Genomic DNA, 14758 nt, shown 5'->3' on the forward strand with positions numbered 1-14758 from the left:
ATTTAAAACTATACATACAAAAGCAGTTTGTATTTTCTTTTTTGTATTTATACAGTGAACAGTGTAGTTGTGCAGTGTTTAAGATGAACACTGGAGGCGCTGTGAAGTTAAATCTAGTATGTTTTATACCAGAGAATGGCGATTGTCAGGGTTGCCAGGTTATTACTTAATACAGCAAGTACAGGCGTTACTTTTACGTAATATTCTCTGCATAGTAATTATCTTGTACTCTCTCTCTCTATCGAGTCTATTTGAACGTATCTTTTGTACTTCATTCAGTGTTTCTCAGATTTGTTACCGTGTTGATTTTATTCATTGGATAATTATTGGACTAAATTATTTATTCAGCTGGCAACCCTGCTCTCTGCTCGTTGTATGATGGCGGCTTTGGCGAGTTGTTGGTTATCTGGTGTTGCTAAGGAAGGGGGGAAAAAAAAAGTTTGCCCTGATGCTGGGAGCTGTTTAGAAGGTAACTGGATGCACTTTGTTATTAATTATTTAATTTTTCAAATCTATGCTTAAAAACATGGTTTTTAAACTAAAAATAAAAAACTAGAATTCATTAATTGCACAGTGTGGCCGGGCTGTGATTGGGACTCCAATATCCAGATCCAGCACAGGGGTTAGCGTGTTATGCTAGTTACAGCGAGTTACAGCGAGTTTAACCGTTACTGAAACAGATTATTAGGGGTTTGTGTTTAATATATACGACATAAAATGCAGATAAAGATGTTAACAAGCACATACCATGACGATTTGTTCTTGTGGCTGTTTTGGAGAAAGGCTTTAAAGGCAAGGCAATTTGGCAGATGCCGTTTTTTTTTATTATTATTTACTTTATTTGTATTATTTCCAACAGCGTACATTAATACTGAATACATCCAAACTATGAAAAAACATGTATGAAATTATGTAGCAAACAAAAACCTAAGTTTTCATTATTTTTATTATTCAAAGTAATAACTTTTGCTTTGATGACAGCGTTGCACACTCTTGGTATTCTCTCAGTCAGCCTCATGAGGCTTTACAACAATCTTGTGGAGTTCCCAGAGGTGTTGAGTGCTGGTTGGCTGCTTTTCACTCTCCAGTCCAACTCATTCAAAATCATCTCAACTGGATTTAGATTGTGGTGATTGTGAAGACTGTCATCTGACGCACCACTTTCCTTCTTGAACAAGTAGCTCTTACATAACCTAGAGGTGTGTTTGGGTCATTGTCTTTTTGGAAAACAAATAATGGTCCCACCAAGTGAAAATAAAAAACAAATGGCATGTTGCTGCAAAATGCTGTTGTAGCCATGCTGGTTAAGTGTGACCTCAGTTTTAACTAAGTGACCAACACTGTCACCAGCAAAGCACCCCCACATCATCACACCATCTCCTTCAAGCTTCACAGAGGAAACCACACGTTCAAGAATGGTTAGTTCATCCTCTGTATGTTTAACAAAGACACGGCATGTGAAACCAAAAATCGTCAATTTGGACTTATCTGACCAAAACATTTTTTTCACTGATTTAATGTTGATTCCTTGTGTTTCTTGGTCCAATCAAGTGTTTTCTGCTTGTTATTTTGTTAAAGCAATGGTTTCTTTCCCAATATTTGCTTGACCCACATTGTCTCCTCTGAAATTGGATGTGGAAATATGTCTACCATTTGAACTTTGGGAAGGATTTATGTAAACCTGCAGTTTCTGAGGCTGGAAATTCAAATAAACTTATCCTTTGCAGCAGAGGTAGCTCTTTGTCTTCCTTTCCTGGGATGGTCCCCATGAGAGCTTGTTTCATCATAGCATTTGATTGTTTTGGAGACTGCATTTGGGGATACATTTACAGTTCTTTAGATTTTTCAGTTTGACTGGCCTTCATTACTTTAAGTAATGCTGTACTGTTTTTTTTCTGAATGTTTTATGCCATAATAAGGATTTGTACAATATTTATAGTAGCACTAATAGGACTATGTACACACTATGTACTCTGTACTCACTCTTTTCTCTGCACAAGACAGCTAAATATAGCTAATTTGGACAATCAAAAATATTAAATATATTTTGGGTTAACACTTTGTTGTTTTCTACAAAATTAAATACATGTTCTTTTATGGTTTTGATGTTTTTAGTATTTTATTTACACCTATCTAAAATACATCACAAATACCATTGTCCCAAATGTTTATAGGTTGAAAATACTTATTGAATTGAAGTGAGAAATCCTTTACATTTCTCCATATTTAACTAATAAACTAATGGACATTTGTTTGGAGTTGGTATGGGTCTGGGGTATCTCGAATGATATCGACCTCTGTGTAAATCAGTGAAACATTTAAACACACTATTACTTTGACTTCTTGTTTCATAAGAAAATATAAGTGTACATTCCATATGTTTTGTAATAAACCTCTCTAACCAGCTTAGTCATTTGGTAAATTACTTAATTTATTATTATAATATATAAAATGATCTCAAACACCTGACTGATTTATTTTTTATATAATTTTTATGAATTTTTATTTACTATATTTTCAGAATGTGATCATGTAAGGATAATGGCACTTGTTTGTGTCTGAAAACAAGTTGGAGAGTAGGATGAATGAGAATGAAGAGCTCATTGTCCCATTCCAACCTGATGAAATGCATCCAGAAGAAACAGTCTGCAGGAGTGATATAACTAACTTTAGCATAGCAGTGGCAAATGACAGAACCAGTAAAGAACAATTCGGTGCTAAGAAGTCATTTAATGAAGTTCTTCAAATTTCTCAAGATGAGCAAAGGCAGCAAGACCAACTTGGTCCCTATATACCTCGTCCACCTTCGCTTCCCAAGCCTCTTGGAGTGGCAAAAGGAAGCAGGACCGTATTTGAGGAAAAGAAGAAGGTGAGGCGACTGAGGAGCAGTCAGGAGAGCCTCACTGACCCAGCCGAAATGACCTCTTCAAGCGATTCCCTTAGGGAAGTCTCCACTTTTCCGGCATCAAGTAGCGATACGGTTTTAAAGAATGGCCAGAATTCTGAAGGAAGTAATTTTGATCAAGTGGCCTGGCAATCCCCACCATTCCGGGATCGTTGTAGCAGCTTCCATGAGGAGGACAGATGTCCTCTTGATCACGGTCATTCTTCTGGGAAGTATCCAAAACCTTCCAAGATTATTCTTTCCCCGCTGCAGCCCACAGGAGCCTTTCCTCCACTGGAGTATAGCATTGCCGCCATGTCCTTAAGGACCTCTAATCAGATTGACAGGGATTGCATGGATTATAGAAATGGGAGCCTGCAAGAGAAGTTGCAAAAGAAACTCAGTGACAGCCAGCTTTGGGACACCATGGTGTCAGACAGCACTTCAGTCAATTCCATGAAGTCCACCTTCAGTGTGCTCAACCCAATCCGGCCCAAGGATGTGAGGAACAGGTAGAGTCCTTTTATTTGGTTATGTACATTTTGGCTAAGCCACATTCTCACACTGTTTTAATACCCCTGTTGCCTTATGTTGCTGTAGGACTCTGTTGTTTGTCTGTTTGTTTTTGTTTTTTTGCATATGCACATTTTTGTTGATTATTTTGCTTCATCTAGCCCTTGTGCATTAAGATTTTGATTGCTTGTTTTTATGGATATATGCATATGGATATAATTATGTGGATTATGTTTTTATTTGTAAAACTGTAAAACTTTTTAGTAGATTAATGCATACATTTCTGATAAGAATGAGAGGTTAAAGGGGGTCAAGAAAAAATGAGGAAATAAATGGGGGGTGGTCAGTGTTGCTATATGTAAGCTGTAAATTACTCTAATTTCAAAATAAATTTATTTCCATTACAGGTGTGACGTAAGGGAATGAGAACATAAAAGTGAATTAGTGTGAGTGTATGGGGATTAGGGCTGGATCAGGGAAACACTCGCTCAGAGCACGTTCATTGTAAAGAATGGAATTTTATAGTGTTATTAACGTTAATTTAATTCTAATCTGTCAAAAATAGAAGTGCAGTCTTACCGTTAAACATATTTTCGCTGTTTACAGAAGCTTTTTGGAAGGCAGTGTGCTGGGCAACGGAGCCTTACTTGGGGCTGAAGAGCTGGACCGGTACTTTCCCAGCAGGCAAATTGGGATTTACGTTGTCACTTGGAATATGCAGGGTGAGAAGGTGAGCGCGAGTTTAAGTGTCGTTACACAGATTTACCATAATTGACAAGCAAAATATGTTGTATATCAATGATGAATATTGCGTGCAGGGACTTCCAAACAACCTAGATGACCTGTTGCTCCCAACAGACACCGATTTTGCACAAGACTTCTATATCATTGGGGTTCAAGAAGGATGTCCTGATAGGTAGGAGTTTTGCTGTTTAGTTGTCTGTATTTCTGAATCTTAGACTTTCACTCAGCATTCTGGGTATTAACAGGAAGGAGTGGGAGATTCGTCTGCAGGAAACTCTGGGCCCTTACTATGTGATGTTGTACGCAGCTGCACATGGAGTTCTCTATCTCACTATTTTCATACGCAGGGACCTCATATGGTTCTGTTCTGGTAAGTCACCTTGTAGCTTTATAATTTTCCTACAATATTGCGTCACGTAGCATGAAATGTTGCGGTGTTTGACAGATTGTATAATTCTGCAGACTGATCTTATCAAACCCATTGTGTTGGCTTTTTTTGTGTAGAAGTGGAGCATGCTACCGTCACTACTCGGATCATCTCGCAGATTAAGACCAAAGGAGCAGTGGGCATTGGCTTTACTTTCTTTGGGACATCCTTCCTTTTCATTACATCACATTTTACTTGTATGTAAAAAAGTTTAATTCTCCTAATAGGAATATATATATTCATAGTATGTCTAAGTCCATGCTAATTTGCTATTTGGCAACCATATAACATTTGGATATGATTTCTGATTCAGCGGGAGATTCCAAGGTCTATGAAAGGATTCTGGATTACAATAAGATAATCGAAGCATTAGCTCTTCCCAGATGCCTTCCTGATACCAACCCTTACCGTTCTGCTGCCTGTGAGTTTACTTTTAATTAACCATCAACTTATGCATCACAAATTCCTCATAATGAATGATTGAATGACTTTATTCTCAGCGGACGTGACCACTAGATTTGACGAAGTCTTCTGGTTTGGGGATTTTAACTTCCGCCTTAGTCAGGACAGGGCAACAGTGGAGGCTATCTTAAAGCAGCTCACTGGAAAAAACATGGACAACCTGCTCCAGCATGATCAGCTGCGCAAAGAAATGACAGATGGTCAGTGTGTGTGCTGGTTCTAGACTCAGTGACTAATAACATTCCATTATGGGACATAATTCAGTGTAAAACATATTCAGTGTAGTTATTTATTTATTTATTTTTTTATAAGAATGAATCCCATCAGCTCAAAAAGAATTCTAATTCTTGCTCACAGGTTCCATATTTAAAGGATTTCAGGAAGCCCCAATCCACTTCACTCCCACGTACAAGTTTGACATCGGCTGTGATGTTTATGACACAACAACCAAACAGAGAACTCCATCATATACAGTAAGGAAACTCAGCTCATTTAAAATATGTGGATTCATAATTATTGTAACATTTTTATCTTTATGTTGCAGGATCGAATCCTTTTTAGGAGCAGACAATTAGATGACATTAAGGTGGTTAACTATACATCCTGCTCGTCCATCAAGACCTCTGATCACCGGCCCGTCATTGGCATGTTTCAGGTCAAACTCCGGCCTGGTAGAGACAAGTAAGGAAACCATTCATTTACATTTAAAGAATTTGGCAGGTGCCCTTTAACTGCCTCGCTTTTGTACGTCACTCTGGACATGGGCGTCTGCTAAATGCCGCAAATGTAAATGTTTAGGGCCCAACAATGGCAGCTTTGTGATGCTGGAATGTATACTTACAATCTTCTAATCAGAAGTCCGATGTCTTAATAACTGAATCACCACGTCCCCACAATGGATTGGAATGGGAAGGAATAGAGATGTTGAATTATAAAGAGCAGTTTGTAACGTTTTTACATCTACAATAATCTCTTCATATTAAAAACCCTTGAACTTGCAATATGGTCTATTTAATTTATCCATTTATGTAGTCTTGTGAGGAAAAAACACCTCCTCTTTAAATTGGAGAGCTTTATAAACTACTTTAGGGAAGGCAACTTTTATTAGATAAACAAGCTTGAACTATACATTTTTCACTACTGATGGGAGATTATTATGTTCAGTTGCAAGACCGACTGCTAAATCTTGTGTATCTGCCTCTAGCATCCCATTGGGAGCTGGGTTATTTGACCGAGCCGTGTACCTGGAAGGCATCAGGAGGAGGATTACGAGAGAACTAAAGCGAAGGGAGGCAATGAAGAACCAGAGCAACAGCACTGTCTGCTCTGTCTCCTGATCCATAGTCAGTCAGGCTTCACACTGTATCTTCCACAATCTGGGCTGCTGACTCAGGAAGCTGGACTATCAGGACCAAAAGGAAGTTCAGAACTCTGGGAGATACAGCTTTTGAGTCACCATACAGGAACTTGCACTCACTTACAGGAGCTTGAAAAGAGGCTGTGCCTTATTGTTCAAAGTTTCTGGTAAGATTTGGAAATGTCCATGAGAAAACTACACGTTCTATAAAAAGTGGTGAACATATGTGGCTGAACATTAAGGGAATGTAAGGATGACCTCTATATCTTGTGCACTACATTTTATCGAGCATCTTTTGTGTTTTTATATTAGTCAGCTTATATTTAAGATCAAATGAAAGATTTGTCTTGTCTTTTCTTTTGGTCAATCTAATGCAGTGTTCAATGGCCCTACACAGATAAATCAGCAGCTCAACTAATGAACAAAGGTATTACCAATATTAATGTTTCTTTAAATATATATTTATTTATTTAATAGGTCTAATTTAAATTCTGCCCAAATTCTGGTTTTTATTGGTTTGTGACTGAAAGTTGGTGTCTAACAATGGAAATGTGGCCCGTTATCTTGAGTTGCAGAAATGATCAAGATTGGATCCAATCCAATCTTGGAAGACTCGGACTGAACACAGTCTCCTTTAATACGTTTGTCTCTTGCCTTAACTTGTACAAAATAATTCAACCTCTTACTCGATGTCGATTGGCCCTGTGTACACGACTAAGGACTGATTTTAAATGTGACTATATTTCTTTTGCATGGGCCACAAATAAAAATTTATTTGTAAATCATGCTTTTGCATCACATTCCTCTCTATTGATTGAAAAGTGCCTGAGATCCTTTTTGCTTCTGGTGCTTTTCTAAAACAATGTTTTAACCTACAGAACAGCATGTTTTTTTTGTTTGTTTTTGTTTACAGTGTTAAATAACATGAAGCTATGACTGAATCAACTGACTCGTCTCTCTCTTATTTTACACCTATGAAGATATAGATTGGGTGATATTTGAAACAGAAATATAAATGAACAAATGAATAGCGAAATAAATGTAAACCACATTTATGACCAAAACAGACAAGGAGAAGCAGATGAAATTTTACATTGCAATTTCAAAGCATTATTAGAATTTGTAAAATTGGGTGAGAATAAGGATGCGTACATGAGGCAATAATTTACATAAACAAACAGACCGATAAAAGTTACATTGCATGTGCAGACATTTGTATACCAAAGAATATACAAGAAATAACAAGAGATGCACTTTAAACCCTGAGTAGTTAAACTCCTACTCAACAAATAGTTTTGGGTTGTAATGTTGCTGTTTTATATTCTTTATAATGGGCTCCTTTATTAAGCAGAATCAATAACTATGCAGTTTTTAATACTGCTACAATTTTGAGTGTTTTGAGAACCCATGATTTAATGATACACCAATCATCATGCATTAGGTATAAAAAGAAATTTCTGGGTACAGGCATGTATATTCTGGTTATAAATTATTTAACAACATCATCGTAATTTATATCTGCAAATATACAGGTTTAACCTGAATATTACGTTGCTGAAATATATACAGTTCTGTATTTTTTGAAAAGGTACATCGTCTGTCAGTTTAATATTTTTCTTTATTTGGATTGGACTCGAATTATAAGTTAACAATACGTAGAGCTAAACTGGAAATGTCTTCTTCCAATCTTAAGTTCGATTTGCCAAAGCCAGAATATTGGACAGTACTGAAAAACGTCCATCTTTATTTAGTCTGAACAAAATACTGAAGACAAATCTGCATAATAAAGCTGACAATTCCTCTGAAGGCAATTTACATTAAGTGCTTTAACGACTACCAACGACACTCAGCACTTTCCCCGTAACAGCTCAATAAAGGAACTGCATAAAACGTTACACTATGGGTCCGTTGCTGGCGTTCACGGCTGTAAAACAGCTATGTGCGATAATGTTCTACCGAAAGAGGCGATACATGCGAGGCAGGCGGCCATCTTTGCTGGACAAAGCAGCCTGGATGTGCTCGTAGGAGGGCAGCTCAGTCAGATCTCCTAAAGCAGCAACAGCTGGTTTGCTTCGCAGCATCCTCGTGCTGACTCTTTTGATGTCGCTGGCTGTAACATTACCTAAAATTGGACATGAGATACAATGTCAATACAGACAATGTCCATTTATATAATCAGCATTTTTAATGATCTATTCCATGTACACAAAAAGTCTTGTCATTTTCTTCTTTGTGTGCGTGTACATGTTTAACACGATTCATTGGAGTAAATCTGATCTCGAATCACCAGGGGAAATGGGTTGAAATGCAATTTGGACTTACTGACAAGAGCGCACAGCTCATGAGGCAGCTTCCTGTGGCCTGTGGCCAAAACCTGCCGACCGACATCCTCAAATATAACCGGTCTGGACTCCAAATTCATCATAAGCATGGATTTTAGCTGGGTCTTTGCTCTTTCCAGTTCCATCTATAAATAAGGCAATTAATTTTGGTATAAAGAAATATGATCACATCTTAACTTGAAATAATTTATAAATATAGAACTGTACCTCTCCTGCAGTAGAAGCCATCTGTATAAATTCCCTAGTGATTATCTCCACCATCTCACGCACCTGAAAGAAAAAGTGACGTTTATGAACACGCTTTACCCGACGTGTACACGTGTTTTTTTTTTAATTCAGTAATCTTTACTCTTCCCAACCTTCCTCTATTTTGCATTTGTACCTGTCTTGGATCTGCACTAGCATGAATGCAGAGCAGGCCACTGTCTTCATAGCTGTGGTGGTATGAGGTAGCGTTGTACATCCAGTGATGTCTGGAAAAGAACATCATTCACCAGACATCACTTAAGGGTATAATTTATATGCATATTGAAGGATTACAACATCCCCAAATAATAATTAGAAAGAGTTAAACAAAAGAAGGGCAGCAACAATAATGTGGAGAAAGGTAGCATATTGTTAAAGTTTGGCACACAATGAGATTTGAACAAAATATTGCATATATTTTTTTTAAACAGTAGTTACCCTGCTGTGATTAATTACAGGCCTTCATTTTTGAAAAAGTCGGATGGTTTTTGATTAGGTTTCAAGTCAAACAGCTTTTATTACTAAAAGATACAAAATAGGTTGGAAAATCATAAACAAGCACAAAAATTGAAAAAACTCATTTTTAGACATGATCCTTGAAAAAGTATGCACAAGCCACCATATCTACATATTAACTTTGGAAAGGAAAAAATCCTTTGAAGACTTATTTATGCAACAAAAGGTTCGCAAAAGACCACACAATCTCACTATGTATAAACCAATAATTCTATCATGATGCCAATATTCTAGACTTCAACAACCTACAAGCATCATTATTTTTCCTGTATTGAAGTATACTCTAATGTTTCTTAGACAGCAGGAAAGGTGCCCTACCTGTTGAGAACGTTCAGATAGAGGCGGGTAAACATGCCTTTCCCTGGGCCACCTGCCGAGAAAGAACCTCCTCCCCCCATCATCATGTTAAGGACGGCAAACGGAATGAAGTCTTCCTCCTGTCAAAGGAAGAAGCAAGTTCTGTCTCAGACCTCTATTTTATTAAACAGGAATCCTTGCTGAAGTTTTTTGCAAACTCACCAAGAAAGAGCAACTCTCTAAGCCGATCATAATGTGAGTGAGTTCTGGGATGGGTGTTGGTCCAAGGCTCACATCTGACATGTCCTTCTCCATCTGTACACAAAATTCAACAGAATTTTTATTTTTTAATTTATTATCCTATAAATATGTCAAATATCAATAATACACTCTATAATGATGTAATACTGGGAATATAAAAATATAATATATATTATTAATTCGTTTGCATTTTCTGGTTGTAAACCTTAGATATCTTATCTTCTTATGCCAATTTTCGAGGGCATCCTCAAAACTAAACTCACCTTAACAATGCCCCCTGTGTACTGGGCCACAGAGCGATCTACATTAGCTGATGTGCTTGTGCCCCAAACTGGCTTCACATCTAGCAGATACTTCCTGGCACACTCCACCAACTGCTCGTGCTCGACCCCCACCCCTGCCAACACCATGCGCTCAGGGGAGTAGTAGCTGCTCATGTATGTGTGCAGCAACTTCCTGTCAATCTTGTCCACATTCTCCACTGGGCAGAAACGGGGCAAACCTACAGTGTTGCCTCGAAATGCTGCCTGCAAAACAAAAAAAAAAGTTATGTATGAAAGTGGATAAATGGGTATTGGGACATAAAGCTTACTCTTAGAGCAAGTCGAGACTAAAAAAAAAGGATTAAATTAATCTAGCATTAAATTTGATCTGTGTGTACAAAACCTAATAAATAAATAAAAAATAAATAAGCAGATATCACTTACAGCATGAATCATTTCTGTTAACAGGGGCTCAGGATCAGGTCTCATATTTAAATCTTCCAACTCGTACCGTACTGTCATTCGAGTCATCTCGAGTTCTTCGTCTGTGGAGAACACAATGCTTAGAAAATGCTCAGGGACACAAGACAGCTGTAGAATCTTCATAAAGAGTGTGGCGTGGGCTTGCCTAATAAACACGGCTGCAGAACAGCATCAGCCAACAGATTGACCACAGTATCCAGACCCTTGACTTCAGCAGAAACCGCATACATTGTTGTATCCCTGAAAACAACAATTAAAGAACAGGTTTTATTTTGGTGAGGGCTTAAAGGAAACCACTTATTGTATACATCTGAGTCTAGAAACAGACTAAACAAGGAAAAATTAAATGCTAAAAATAACGAAACCTGGATGTTTGGCAGTCACAGATTCCACCATGTTTTTCCAATGACAGAAGAATTTCGTCTTTACTTCCATATTGTGATGTAGACTAAACAAATCAAAAACACAAACCATTAACATGTACTGGTAGCTATTATGGCCAGCTTTTATTTGAGGGAAAAAAAGCCATTTAAAAAAAAATATAATAATAAATAACTCACCGAAAAAGCAAGCTTTTCCAAAAAGTGTGCAATTCCACTAGGATATCGGGCTTCATGGCGGGAACCAGAATTTACTAAAACTGAAAAAAAAACAAGACACCGAAAATGTGACCTTTCCTAACCCTAATATATGAAGAAAACAGAATAACTTGGTCCTTACATACAACAATAACAGGCAGATATTCAGGCTCAATAAAATATTCATCATCATAATATTGACTTTGACACTAATAACTAGATGCAAATGAGCCTAAAAACACAACACATTTTTTAAATCTGTTCAAATTAATGATGGGTGTCCTTTAACCATGAAACAATACAGGTCCATATTTTGTACAATTATTTTAAGGTATATCAGAATCAATATCATAAATGCATCTATATAATCACACTGTATTAGATCACAAAAAATATCATTAAAACTAAAAAATTATCACACAAGCCACATATTTACCCCCGACTGTGCAAAACTGGCCAAACTTATTTTGGGATGCAACCTTAAGACCATTTGCTAAAGTGGTTATTTTGGTTTCATATTGTTCATGGCCATCAACCGACGCGAACACAGGCTTGGGGATGCCCGGTAAAGGTGTAGACAGAGAAATATTAGGATATCCTCTTGCACTGCTGTACTGTCTACATGCAGCAATGCCAAACCTGCAAAAGAGAATCACAAAACTGTCATCCTAACAATATACTATTATCATTAATGGTTCATAAACAGATATTAATTAACAGGCTACGGTACAAACACAATGACGATTATTTTATTTTCTTCATTTACCAATCATGTTCTTCTTTTCATCAACAAATTTCCTTTTTGCAACAGTGTCTGCCATTAATACACAATGGCATGCTGTTCATTCAGTTTTATTTAAGCTGTAAGAAGTTTATCGCATTCACTCAGCATCAAACTGAACACAGTGGTGTGTTAAAGCTGCTGTAGGACAGTGACTGTTTACTAAATGCACTTAGACAGGAACTTCTGTAAACAATATTTCACAAAAACTACAACCAGTATAAACAGCAAAATGACAAGCCCTTCTCTGAATATTAAAAATGGTTAAAAAATGCTTAATTGATGAGTCAGCAGGAACGATGAGTCAGCATATAGAGAAGAGGTGCAACGGTTAACTGCCTGGTGTGGAGCAAACAACCTGACTCTGAACGTGGACAAAACGAAAGAGATGGTTGTGGACTTCAGGCGAGCACAGAGCGACCAATCTCCACTGATTATCGATGGATCCTCTGTGGAGATCGTCAAGAGCACCAAATTCCTTGGTGTTCATCTGGCGGACAACCTCACCTGGTCACTTAACACCAGCTCCATCACCAAGAAAGCCCAGCAGCGTCTCTACTTCCTGAGAAGGCTGAGGAAAGCCCACCTTCCTCCCCCTATCCTGTCCATGTTCTACAGAGGGACCATTGAGAGCATCCTGAGCAGCTGCATCACTGCCTGGTTTGGGAATTGCACCGTCTCGGATCGCAAGACCCTACAGAGGATAGTGAGGACAGCTGAGAAGATCATCGGAGTCTCTCTCCCCTCTATCATGGACATTTACACCACACGCTGCATCCGCAAAGCACACAGCATTGTGGACGATCACACACACCCCTCACACACATACTTCACCCTCCTACCATCAGGAAAACGGTTCCGAAGCATTCGGGCCGCCACAACAAGACTGTGTAACAGTTTCTTTCCACAAGCCATCAGGCTTCTCAACACAAAGAACTGAACAGAACTCACACACACTCACTTACACACGCACACACACACACTCACTGTGTGTTACTGTTACTGAACTGTACAACCTGGACTAAACACAATCATCACTCATCTCGATCCACTCCACCACCATTTATATATTTATTATTATTTATACTCGCACCTTATATTCAGTACAATGTTTACATGCTGTTTTTGCACCTTTTATACTACAGTATAATGTTTACATGCTGTCTTTGCACCTCCTTGCTGCTGTTTTTTTTGCACTACATTGCTCTGTTCTGTTTATACTTTCTCCTGGGTATAGTTTTTACATTTCTCCTCACACAGTACTGTATATTTAAGTATACAGTAGGTTTACTAGTCGGCGCTATACTTGGTTTTTGTCTTTTGTCTTGTCTTGTGTTGTCTGTCTGCACTCTGTCTGTCTGTACTGTTCTTTTGTTTGCACTGTTTGCACCAGGCTGCACTCGATGCACTTTATGTTGTTTTGTTGTTTAGTGTAGCACCAGGGTTCCGGAGGAACGTTGTTTCGTTTTTACTGTGTACTGTGTACCACTGTGTATAGTAAAAATGACAATAAAAGCCACTTGACTTGACTTGACTTAATTGTTGTCTGTTTTACTGTTCAATTACACTACATGTTCCCATCCTGATTCATGGAGGACATCCTGACCTGTTCATTTGAGTGTTTTCCCAGCTCCCAGCACACCAGTCATGCAGTTAACAGTGCTTCTGAACTGAATTGGGTGTGATGGAGCAGAGAAGACCTCAAAACACTGCAGGACAGGGTTCTCCAGAACCAAGGCTGTGATTGAACCATCCTTATCCATATCCATGATTCAGAACTAAATAAAAAAACCAATGCTCTGGAAGCTATACGCAAATTATTCAGGCACCTTCCTTTACTGCTCAAAATAACAGAATCACACTGAACTTATTCTCCTAACATCTATACAATAACTTATAAACGCTTTCTGATAAATTCAAGTACTAAAAATGAACAAACCGCACCGCTGTATACGGTCCCAACACCCGAATCTCGACATGTGAGCCGCCATGTTGGATATTCAGTGACCATGAAAGTTTCCCGGATGTGATTTCAAAGAACACTTCCGGGAGTCGATGTTGCTTAAAATACTGTCATATTAAAAGTTGCGAAAGATTTTTAAACGACTTGTGAATATTACCAATATACTATTTGTAAACTATAAATAACAATAATAATAATAATAATAATAATAATAATAATAATAATAATAATAATAATAATAAAATAACAATAAAATAATAATAATAATAATAATAATAATAATAATAATAATAATAATAAAATAACAATAAAATAATAATAATAATATTAATCATAAAATCAATCAATCAATAAATAAATAAATAAATAAATAATAAAATAATAAATAAATGATTTGCATGTCATCGCCATACATAGTCTAGGAAACATATTTCACATTACTGTGTTAAAGATATTAATGGCTTGTTGCTGTCGATAAAACTGCAATAAAACAAATAACATTCCCAATCACTCCTAATTATTTATATTATTAATAAAAACATGCAAATAATATAATATAATATAATATAATATAATATAATATAATATAATATAATATAATATATTGTATTGTATTATATTATAACAATATAATATAATAT

The 14758-nt window shown here is 37.2% G+C and overlaps 2 protein-coding genes across 3 annotated transcripts; one reads left to right on the forward strand and one right to left on the reverse strand.

The window, feature by feature from the left end:
• The first annotated feature begins 230 nt into the window (after window positions 1-230).
• On the forward strand, window positions 231-7172 carry inpp5e (inositol polyphosphate-5-phosphatase E). The gene is made up of 11 exons (XM_046841878.1): window positions 231-469; window positions 2522-3396; window positions 4004-4127; window positions 4216-4313; window positions 4387-4511; window positions 4646-4765; window positions 4882-4989; window positions 5069-5230; window positions 5388-5503; window positions 5575-5711; window positions 6235-7172. The coding sequence occupies exons 2-11, from the start codon at window positions 2582-2584 to the stop codon at window positions 6365-6367; spliced, it is 1938 nt and encodes a 645-aa protein (XP_046697834.1). The 5' UTR covers window positions 231-469; window positions 2522-2581; the 3' UTR covers window positions 6368-7172.
• A 251-nt stretch (window positions 7173-7423) lies between these two features.
• On the reverse strand, window positions 7424-14202 carry pmpca (peptidase, mitochondrial processing subunit alpha). Of its 2 annotated transcripts, XM_046841879.1 has the most exons (13): window positions 14099-14202; window positions 11810-12012; window positions 11356-11435; window positions 11161-11243; window positions 10941-11035; window positions 10757-10857; window positions 10313-10576; window positions 10011-10103; window positions 9810-9928; window positions 9112-9202; window positions 8937-8999; window positions 8710-8854; window positions 7424-8509 (listed from the first exon to the last, which is right to left on the reverse strand). In XM_046841879.1, the coding sequence occupies exons 1-13, from the start codon at window positions 14143-14145 to the stop codon at window positions 8340-8342; spliced, it is 1554 nt and encodes a 517-aa protein (XP_046697835.1). In that variant the 5' UTR covers window positions 14146-14202; the 3' UTR covers window positions 7424-8339. The 2 variants fall into 2 exon arrangements, with proteins under 2 accessions (XP_046697835.1, XP_046697836.1); XM_046841880.1 differs by lacking the exons at window positions 11810-12012; window positions 14099-14202 and having other exon boundaries at window positions 10941-11038; window positions 11166-11243; window positions 11356-11411.
• Window positions 14203-14758: the final 556 nt, after the last annotated feature.

The sequence above is a fragment of the Silurus meridionalis genome, chromosome 27 (genome assembly GCF_014805685.1).
Source record: "Silurus meridionalis isolate SWU-2019-XX chromosome 27, ASM1480568v1, whole genome shotgun sequence".
NCBI classification, from domain to species: Eukaryota; Metazoa; Chordata; class Actinopteri; order Siluriformes; family Siluridae; genus Silurus; species Silurus meridionalis.